The sequence below is a fragment of the Coffea arabica genome, chromosome 6c (assembly GCF_036785885.1).
Source record: "Coffea arabica cultivar ET-39 chromosome 6c, Coffea Arabica ET-39 HiFi, whole genome shotgun sequence".
NCBI lineage: Eukaryota > Viridiplantae > Streptophyta > Magnoliopsida > Gentianales > Rubiaceae > Coffea > Coffea arabica.
This window is the reverse complement of record NC_092320.1, coordinates 29,228,539-29,239,868: the sequence shown is the minus strand read 5'-3', so window position 1 is coordinate 29,239,868 and position 11,330 is coordinate 29,228,539. Positions and strand designations below refer to the sequence as shown.

Genomic DNA, 11,330 nt, shown 5'->3' with positions numbered 1-11,330 from the left:
ATGCATATCAAATGAGTCCATGAGCATTTATAAACATATTATCACCAAAACTCACTTGAATAAACTTGAAATGCACAATGTATATATGAATGATAATTCTAAACACTTAAAGCACAATTCGGCAAGAAAACCTCCCTTTTTACACTTGTTCTTCAATTATACCTCCAAAATGGATAATGAAACTCCGGTACCTCCTACAAACAAGTGAAATACATCTGATTAGTCAATTAAATCACACCAAAATATAAAAAAAACACATAAAAACACACAACTACAATATTATTATTATTGGGTTGCCTCCCAACAAGCACTTTGTTTAGAGTCGTTAAGCTCGACTCTCCTATAACTTCTTTAACTCTCCATTGCGTTTCCTAAGGAGTAAATTACTCCTTTAGGAACTTTTTCTCCGGCCAAATAGGGTTTTAATCTTTGACCGTTTACTTTGAATGGGACACAATTTTCTCCTTTTATTTCCACTGCTCCATAAAGAAATATACGAACCACTTCAAATGGCCCGGGCCATCGAGACTTAAGCTTTTCAGGGAACAATTTAAGTCTTGAGTTAAACAACAACACTTTTGCCCTTCTTCAAAATGCTTAGGAAGAATGTGTTTATCATGCCAAAATTTCACTTTTCTTTTTAAATCTTGGCATTCTCATACGAAGTTAGCCGCGATTCCTTCAACTCGCTTAGCTTGAGCATTCTCTTTTTACCTGCAGATTTAAAATCAAAATTAATAGTTTTAATGGCCCAATAAAATTTATGCTCTATTTCTACAGGTAAATGACACGTTTTTCCATAAACAAGCTTATATGGAGACATTCCCAACGGTGTTTTAAATGTCGTTCTATACGCCCACAAAGCATCTTCAAGCTTGTTTGTCCAATCCTTTCTCGATCGGTTGATCGTTTTCTCCAAAATGATTTTAATTTCCTGGTTGGCCAACTCCACTTGGCCATTGGCTTGAGGATGATAGGGGAGTGAATTTTTATGCCTGCATCCATATTTAAGCAACAAGGTGTTAATAATTTTATTACAAAAATGCTTACCTTCATCGCTTATTATTGCTTTTGGGACTCCAAACTTACAAACTATGTTCCGTTTAAGGAACTTAAGCACGACTTTAGCATCATTAGTTTGTGAAGGAATGGCCTCCACCCATTTAGAGATATAATCAACTGCTAAAAGAATGTACTTATTATTATATGAGCTAGAAAATGGTCCTATAAAATCAATGCCCCAAACGTCAAATAACTCAACTTCCAAATATATAGTCAAAGGCATTTCATTCTTTCTTGAGATATTACCGGTTCTTTGGCATTGATCACAACTTTTAACCCAATTTCTAGTGTCTCGGTACATAGTAGGTCAATAAAATCCAGATTGCCATAACATTGCTACGGTTTTAGTTGTACTAAAATGACCTCCTGCTTCAATAGTATGACAATGCATTAGAATACTATGTATCTCTTCTTCCGGAACACATCTTCTAATTATTCCATCTGCACAGTGTTTGTAAAAGAACGATTCTTTCCAAAAATAATGTTTAGCATCATTTAAGAATTTTTTCCTTTGATGAGAATTCAAATCACTTGGTATTACTCTACTAACTACAAAATTGACTAGACCAGCATACCATGGTGACTTATAAATTGCCATTAAAAACTCATCTGGAAATTTTTCTTTAATGGATGAATGGTCTTCTTGAGGTATGTTTTCTAGTCTAGAAAGATGATTAGCGACTAAGTTTTCAGATCCTTTTTTATCTTTGATTTCCAAATCAAATTCCTGCAATAATAAAATCCATCGAATTAGTCGAGGTTTTGGATCTTTCTTATTTAACAAATATTTGAGTGCTGCATTGTCGGTATAAATGATAACTTTAGATCCTATTAAGTATGATCTAAACTTATCCAATGCAAATATCACTACTAGCAACTCCTTCTCTGTTGTTGCATAGTTGACTTGGGATTCATTTAACATTTTACTTGCATAATAAATGACATGAAGTCGCTTATCATGTTTTTGTCCAAGAACAGCCCCAACTGCAAAATCACTTGCATCACACATTAATTTGAATGGCAAGCTCCAGTCCAGTGATGCTATTATGGGTGCGGACACAAGTTCCTTCTTTAACCTATTGAAAGCAAATAAGCACTCATTAGTAAAGTGAAAAGGAACATCTTTTGCAAGTAATTCACATAAAGGTTTACCAATTTTAGAGAAATCCTTAATAAATCGCCGATAAAATCCCATGTGTCCAAGAAAGCTGCGAATTCCTTTCACATTGATAGGTGGAGGCATTCTCTCAATAACCTCTATTTTGACTTGATCTACCTCAATACCTTCTAAAGAAATTTTGTGACCTAGCACAATACCCTCACACACTATGAAGTGACATTTTTTTCAATTGAGTACAAGGTTTGTTTCTTCACATCTTTGCAAAATTAGATCTAAATTGTTAAGACAATAATCATAAGTAGATCCAAATACAGAAAAATCATCCATGAAGATTTCCATAATTTTCTCATTAAAGTCAGAAAAAATTGCCATCATGCATCGTTCGAAGGTAGCCGGTGCATTGCACAGTCCAAAAGGCATCATTTGAAATGCAAAAGTGCCGTAAGGACAAGTGAATGTAGTTTTCTCTTGATCTTTCGATGCAATTACCATTTGATTGTATCCTAAAAAATCATCCAAGAAACAATAAAATTCATAACCGACTAATCTTTCTACCATTTGATCAAGAAAAGGTAGAGGGAAGTGATCCTTTCTAGTAGCTGCATTCAATTTTCTATAATCAATACAGACTCGCCACCCCACCACAACTCTAGAGGGAATCATTTCATCATTTTTACCATGTACTATGGTTATCCCCCCTTTTTTTGGCACTACATGAATAGGAGAAATCCAAACACTATCAGAAATTGAAAAAATTATACCTGCGTCCAGTCATTTAAGGATTTCTACTCTTACCACTTCTTTCATATTTGGATTTCTTTCTTTGAGTCTCAACCACAGGCTTAGAATTTTCTTCTAACAAAATCCGGTGCATACAAATAGTTGGACTAATTCCCTTGATATCAGAAATCGTCCATCCTATAGCCTTTAAATGCTTCCTCAGAACACGTAAGAGCTTGTCTAGTTGTTCCTCATCTAGTGCTGCATTGACAATTACCGGCAATGTCTCTTTTTCTCCAAGAAACGCATATTTGAGGTGTTTAGACAGTGGTTTAAGCTCAAGCTGTGGTGCTTGCTCACATGATGGTGGAGGTAGCCCTTTACTCAGTCCTAACTCCTCATATGCATTTCTCCTTTTGTAAGGAACCTGTGCCTGCAAAAAGTTCAGTCATTTCTTCAACTTGTTCCTCTTGTAAACCTATACCATTAAGACAAAGTTCAAGAGAATCGTCATCAAGATTAACTTGACTCATCTCTAATGCCAATTCATCACACATGTCAATAGAATAGACATGGTCGATAAAAGAGGGATATTTCTCCACTTTACTCAAATCAAATTTCAATTCCTCTTCACCTATTTGGAACTTGAACTTACCACGTTTAATATCTATTATTGTACCTGCGGTGGCTAGAAATGGCCTATCAAGTATAATAGGTACATTGACATCTTCCTCCATATCTAAAACAACAAAATCGACAGGAATAATGAATTTCTGCACTTTAGTGAGCACATTCTCCAATATGCCCATTGGATGTCTAATAGACCTGTCAGCCAATTGTAAGGAAATGTTAGTACGTTTTAACTCTTTTAACCCCAATTGCCTAGCTACAGGTAAAGGAATCAATGAAACACTTGCACCAAGGTCATAAAGTGCTTTAGAGAATTCTACATTACCAATAGTGCAAGGAACTGTGAAACTTCCTGGATCTTTCAACTTTGGTAGCAACTTGTTTTGTATAATGACACTACATTCTTCCGTTAATGCAATTGTCTCACTATCTACTAACTTCCTTTTCTTAGTCATTATCTCTTTGAAAAACTTTGCGTATGAAGGAATCTGTAAAATAGCATTAACAAAAGAAATGTTAATATGTAATTGTTTGAAAATGTTGACAAACTTTTCAAATTCTTTGTCATTTCTCGAAGGTTTCAATCTTTGTGGGAATGGCACTGGTGGAGGAATTGGTGTTGTATCTCTCATTTGTGGTTCATTTTCCTCCATCTTTTCTTTCCCTTTGATTTTCTTGCCATCCTCTCCTAACTCACTCAATTGCTTGTTCTCTCTTCTTTCACATTCTTTCTCACATTCAACTACAGGCAGCTCACCTACCTCCTTACCACTACGGAGGGTTATAGCCTTCACATACTCCCTTGGGTTCACCTCAGTCTTGCTAGGTAAATCCCCTTGGTTGCGATTGTTAACCACATTTGTTATTTGCCCTAATTGGACCTCAACATTCCTGTACATATTGGTGAGTTGGTCCATTATTCCTTCAATTCTCTCAAACCGTTGAGTAGTGGCATTGGCTAACTTTTCGATTTTATCATTTGATACATTTGCCACCTTCTCAATTGCCAATTTCCAAGTTGGTTTGGACTCCGGAAATGGTTGGTTCGGTTGAAAACCCGGTGGATTAACTGGTCTTTGTTGGTTCCCTTGATCCTTCCATCCAAAATTTCGGTAATTACGCCATCTTGGATTGTAGGTATTAGTTATGGATTATTCTGGGGTGGACGGTTGTAATTGTTGAGATATTGAACCTGTTCGCTGCTAGAACACATAGAATCATCATGATCTCCGCCGCAAGTAGTACAACATGCAACAACTACTCCTTGATTAGAGCTAGAACCAACGTGCCTATTAAACATCTTAACCACATTATCCATTTTTGCACTTAACATATTCAAGGTATCTACTTCGAGCATACCTGCGGTTCTCCTTGTATTGCCTCGTTCGTTTGCCTATTGGTAGTTGTTAACAACAATTTCTTCAATCAATTGTTGAGCTTCCTCAGTTGTCTTTCCCGTCAATGCTCCTCCCGCTGCCGCATCTACATGCGTCTTTGTTGGATAGGTGAGACCATTGTAAAATATTTGGACTACTAGCCAATCTAGTAAACCATGATGAGGACATCTTCATTGCAATTCCCGATAGCGCTCCCAAGTTTCATACAATGTCTCTCCTTCCTGTTGAGAGAAACTAGTTATATCCATTCTAATTTTAGCAGTTTTTCCAGGTGAAAAGAATTTGTTAAGGAAAGCCTTAGCTAATTTAGCCCAAGTAATAAAAGTGTTTGGAGGATGAGATTGTAGCCAAACCTTGGCTTTGTCCCTTAGTGAAAATGGAAACAAGCGAAGTTTAATTGCATCATCACTAACACCATTAAACTTAATTGTATCACAGATTTCAAGAAATGTTGACAAATGAGAATTTGGATCTTTGGCAGCATTACCTCCATATTGAGATTATTGTACTATTTGAATCAGTGATGGTTTAATCTCAAAATTATTAGTATTTATCGTTGGCCTTACAATGCTAGTTTGAGAACCTTGTGTTCCCGGTAAAGCAAAATCTCATAAAATTCTCCTATTTGGTTCATTTTCCGCCATTCCTTCCTCAAATGGTAACTCTATCAAGATTTCCTCTATTGGCTGCCAAACCTCTTGTTCCTCTTGATGCGGTGTATTCCTCCTTTATCTCCGTAGTGTCCTCTCAATTTCAGGATTGAAAGGTGAAATTTCTCAATTTGATCGGTGCATACACTACAAATAAAAACAAAAGAAATTTTGCAGTTTTAATTATTAAAATCAATTATAAACAACTTGAATAAAAATAATAAAAATATCTAAATTAATAGAGATGATTAGGCCCTAATATTGCCGCTCCCCGGCAACGACGCCAAAAATTTGACCGGATTTTTATATCAATGCAAGTTTAAATTCGATTTTATACCCGTTCACTGCAAGTATACAGGCCGAAATCGTAATGTAGGATATGTATCAGATCGATCCCACGAGGAGCAAATTAAACGAGTACTAGGCCCTTATTTCTCTCTATTATTTAGACTTACAATAAATCTGAGCAAGAAAATTGTAATGCTATTGTCTACAAATCTGGTTTAATCAATATTAAATGTAAATGGAGAAATTTCACTAAAGATTGAATCTAGGGATGTAGATTCCACTTATATTATAAACAACACAAATGAATGGATTTACCTCTTGTTATTATTCTTGTTTAACCAGAGATTCATTTCCAAAATTACCAAGTCTCATTCTCATGATGAAATGGCCTAGAGTAGTTCAGTTTTCCCTATTTTTGTGGTGAAATACTAGTTCCATTCTGTTTTCTTTCATGAAATGATAAGTAATCCACTTAAGTGTATCTCTATTTTCATGAACATACAACTTAAGCTCTACTCATGTGTTTCCATTGTTACTACCAATTCTCATTGAGCAATAACAACTATAAACATGCTATTGGTAATCAAACAATAACAAGTAATTACTACATGCACAAATAGACAAGTTAATACAAGATATAATAAGTGTAAATCACATTCAATTCATATCATTTAGCCATAAGTTTCATCTACTCCCTAGATAAAGAAGTTTAGCTACTCATGAATGATTTAACAATCAAACTCACAAGTTTATTAATGCAAAACATCATAAAGTTCAAGTACAAGAAAGATAAAAAAAAGCTTAGCCAATTGATGGTGAAGCCCTCCAACTTCTGCTATGTTCTTGTACAAGATGATTACAAGTGAAAACTCCAAATGCTTCTCAAAGAACTCCTAACTAGAGAGAAACTAGTTACAAGAAGGAAAACTAGCTACGTATGGTCCTCCCCAGCTTCTCCATTGTGTCTCTGCATAAAAGGTGGTAGAAAGGCATTTTTTTCTCCTTCATGATTTCAACCACTTAGATTTTGTAAAGGAAGTCAAAAGATATGTTGTTTTGACTTGTCAATAACTCATTTCTCTTTTGTCCATAACCACTTAGATTTTGTCTTCCCTTTTGTTGCAGAAGCATGTGCCACTGAATTCACTCACTCCAAATAGCTGAAAAGTTGTGTGAAAAGTTAGAAAAAACGGTTGTGCCACTTGCAGAAGAGAGAGGCAAATCCGAGCCCCGAATCCGAGAGGTGAAGAATGATCCGAGCTCAGATCAAGGCTGATCCAAGGGCTTTCTCTGGTGGATCCAAGCTTGGATCTTATGACCTCGGATACACTGTTCCAAAAGTACAGATGAGGGCTCGGATTGCCCTTTACTCACACGAATCCGAGCTCGGATCCGTGCTGATGAATTTCCAGTTTTTTATTTCTTCTCTTTTCTCTTCATGTTTGTTCCTAGTTTCTCTTGTACTTTATCCTCAGGACAATTCTTACAATTCCTTAATCTCGTGCATGAATTTCATACATCAATATCCTTAACAATTTCACAAAATTAACGCATTAATCCACTCATTTATCAAGTTTTGAACACTTGAACAATATTTAAGCAATTATCACCAAAAGGGTTCAAATATGGATTTAATCTTTTCAAAACATACCAAAAGTTCATGCCAAACTTGTACAAAATATACGTTAAATATTCACTTATCAGCATGATCGAACTTGATATTTGAAAGAAATACTTGATTTGTTTAAACGGGCAAGGGTGTATTTCATCGCACTTGCCCTAATGTGATTTCTTATTGTTTACTGGTTATTATTGACTTGATATATATGATCATAACTTGAATACTACCTAAGATCTTGTACTTGACTTGTAAGTGCTGAGTGGTAGCATGTACCACACTCAATCCGAATGGGAGATGCCTCTCATCCCATCTCACTTCTTGGATCCACACCCTATTGGTTAGTTAGTCGAATCAAGCCAATAAGGGCTTGGTCGAGGAGACTGACGAACCATAGGTACTACTGTTTATTATTTATTGTATAATCCTTTTGATTTGGTCCACTGGATTCGGTATACTCGAGTATTACCACCACCCTTATTTTGGATTTCGAGCCTAGTAGGGGGTTGATTGATGGATGAAAATTGGTGTAAAGTAGAGATCTACGGTCATGGTTTGCTTCTTCAAACGTTGACGGAGTGTCAACGGGTTCGGATCAAGTCATGCAACAGGAATTTGGCTCCTGAGAGCCATCTGTATTCTTATACATTGAAATGATTGTTACTTGTAGTGTTATTGTTTTTTTAAAAAAAAAACTTTACACTCGCTCATTTTGATATTTGCTATTTGAAGTGTTATTGCTCACTTTTATGAACTCTTATACTCGCTACTTTGACATTTCAAGTTTTGTATAAGGACCAACTTGCTACTTGAGTTTGCATGAAGTTTTGGAACCTCATTGAGATTTGGCTCACTCTATTCCGTTAAATTTGTTTTCCTTACAAGGGGTACGAGCGAGAGCGTGAGGCAGGTACAGACTAGTTAGTTTTTGAATTTTTGGCAATTGTACGCACACTAGTGCTCGATTAGGGTTGAATGTATTTGGAATTCAAATCTTTTGTTATATTTGGGGATTGTATGATCGTTTGAGATAGAAATGGATGTAATTGTATGTTCCAAGCTTGAGAACTATTGTTTCATTTACTCTTGAGGTTACAACTTATTTTCTTGGATTGAATGAGTGAGTCCTGGCGAGAGTTGGGCAGGCGGTCCGCTAAACCCTCGGGTAAGCCCTAGGAGGAGATGGGGTCGTCACATGAGATCTCGCTTGGCATACTGAAATAAGTATTGTCACCTCATGCTTGTTTGGTTCCGAATCCGAGAGGGTGATATGGTGGATGGAGGAAGCGAAGCTCTATAGACATGTTGCTACTTGAGTTGACGGAGGGTCAACCATAGATGGCTTGAACTGGTCGAGACGTGAGGAATAGTTTCTGAGAGCTCCTGTATCCTTTCTGCTTGTGTTTTACTTTCTATTTGCTCACTTGTATGAAATTCATGTTAAGTCGCTTTTAAGTGTGCTATTTGATTAATTCGTGCTACTTGCTTACTTGCTTGATTTTCTTAGCCTCACTAAGCGTTAGCTCACCCTAAGTTGTTTTCCTTAACAGGTTTTGGAAGTGAAAATTGGGGACTCTAGACTAGCGGTTTTTGGTTGAAGCTAGTAAATCTTTTTTATGGTATTTGAGACATTTGAAGTGTAAATTTTGTTATATTTGGGGTTTTTGGATTGTAATTGTAAATGGTTGCCTTAGAAGTTTCGCTTATATATTCGAAGTATTCCCTTAATTCTAAATCTAAGGTTGGCTTGTGGATCTCTATTAAGCTAGAATGAGTGCGTGAGTCCTGATGAGAGTTGGGCAAACTCTCCACTGATATCCTAGGGTTCGCCCTAGGAAGAGGTAGGGGCATCACATAGGAACTACCACAAAAATGTAGCTTTCACTAATTCTCCTTAGTTCATTAGTTTAGTGTAGGTTAATGTAGTTTATCCATCTTGTTTTGTAGCTAAACAAAGATGAAGTTGATGATGAAAATAGAGAGTTTGCAACTTAACTGACATGGGTGACATCTCTTCTATCACTTTATTTCTTATATTGATTCCGATATTTAGTGAATATACAAGTGTGGTTCTTGTTTGTGTTTCATTTATGTCTTGCTAGTATTTGATTGTCTAGGAGTGTGGATGAACTTACTATGATTGTTATGTGATCTTTTCATGATTATTTGAGTCATTTCTTGAGCAAGCTATTTAGCACTTTTGCTATTTCAATCATGATTAACTGATCACTAATTATGATTATCTAAAGCTATTATATCATCAATGAAAGTTGTGATTTAACACTAGTTCATGGAGTGTTGAACTTAGGGAGTAATCTCATGAAAGCAGGGAATTACTTTGTGCCTTTAACCTTGTAATTTCATAGAATTTAATAAATTTATAACTAGTTTTTTCATCACGAAACGTAGTTGAGGGATAGTTATAGATTTGGTTGGTGCACTAGTGAAAATGGGTGTCACGTATATTAGGAAATTAGCCATGAAGATAATAAATTTAATTAACTAATAATTTTTCACTTACAATAGTAGTTAGGAATTCCATGGCCCTAGGAATATCTTTCTTGTCATTTTATTACTTTTGTTGCATGATAATAGTTTAGCTTTACTTGCTTTATTGGCGATAATCTAAATAATAAAGTAGTTCAAATACCACAGGTAGTTGACAATCTTTCCTATGAGATCGATACCTAATATCCCTTATATTCGATAAATGATCTGTATACTTGCAGAAAATAGGATATTTAGTTTTTTAAAATTTGGTGTGAAGTAAAAGTATTGTCATGGTTCATCATCAATGACAAATAGAAATGAATTATCCAAGCATGTGACACAGTGTTTCCAAATGCTGAACATAGGTTCTGTTAAACACTTGCGCAGCAATTGGTCAGTTGCTGGTTTCAAAGGAACAGCATTGAGTAAAGCTTTGTGGAAGATGGCTAAGGCGATTACTTCCCCTCAATTCATAAGAAGGATGGAGGAAATTGCAAAACTTGATCTTGAGGCTGCTAAGTGGTTTGTTGATAAGAACCTTGCTGAATGGAGTAGATCACACTTTAAAACTTTTCCTAAGTGTGATATACTGTTCAATAATATTTGTGAATTATTCAACAATAAAATTTTAGATACTAGGGAGGAATCCATTGTGGGGACGATAGAGTCCTTAAGCTATTTTCTCATATCTAGAATGCAAGAAAACAGAGACAAGGCTCGGGAAGGATGGAGTAAGCATAAGCTGTGTCCAAAAAAAAAAAAGAATGGCTGATAATATTGAATTGGCTATTCACTGTGTTTCTAACAAGGCCAATGAAATATACCATGAAGTTATGCATCCATATGGTGAAATATTTGCAGTTAACATTGAAGGAAGAACATGTTCATGCAGGAAATAGGACTTGATAGGTATACCATGCTTTCATGCAATTTCAGCACTTTGGACTGCAGTGAAAGATCCCATTGATTATGTCGATGATTGTTATAGAGTGGATACTTATCTTAAGTGCTATGACCCATGTATTCTTCCTGTGAATGGAGAACATGATTGGATAGAGGTGTGAGGCCCCAGTCAGTTCGTAAGTTGATATTAGGGTTTTAGAGTTAAGGAGAGAACCCTAATCTTGGTAAAGATTGAAAACCCTAGTTTAGGTATTATTATTCGTAGGTTCGAGCTATAATTTATATTCGGTGTTCTAGTGTGTGTTTTGGCATACGTAAGTTTAGGATTCGTTTTAGTTTACAACGGTTTAGCAAGTTTGAAATGGTTAGCAAACTCTAGATTAGCAAACCTCTAGTATTACAATTTATTAGAAAGCTTAAGTGGGGTCTAAGAACCCTAATTCTACCAAAGT

General features: G+C 35.8%; 1 protein-coding gene and 1 non-coding gene across 2 annotated transcripts; one reads left to right on the top strand and one right to left on the bottom strand.

Moving 5' to 3' along the window:
* Positions 1-2,957: 2,957 nt before the first annotated feature.
* On the bottom strand, positions 2,958-4,449 carry LOC113693530 (uncharacterized). The gene is made up of 2 exons (XM_027212071.2): positions 3,427-4,449; positions 2,958-3,335 (listed from the first exon to the last, which is right to left on the bottom strand). Exons 1-2 carry the CDS (start codon positions 4,447-4,449, stop codon positions 2,958-2,960), a joined length of 1,401 nt encoding a protein of 466 aa, XP_027067872.1.
* A 630-nt stretch (positions 4,450-5,079) lies between these two features.
* LOC113694409 (small nucleolar RNA R71) lies at positions 5,080-5,186 on the top strand. Its single transcript, XR_003449360.1, has one exon. It is a non-coding gene; the product is annotated as a small nucleolar RNA R71 (small nucleolar RNA).
* The last annotated feature ends 6,144 nt before the right edge of the window (positions 5,187-11,330 follow it).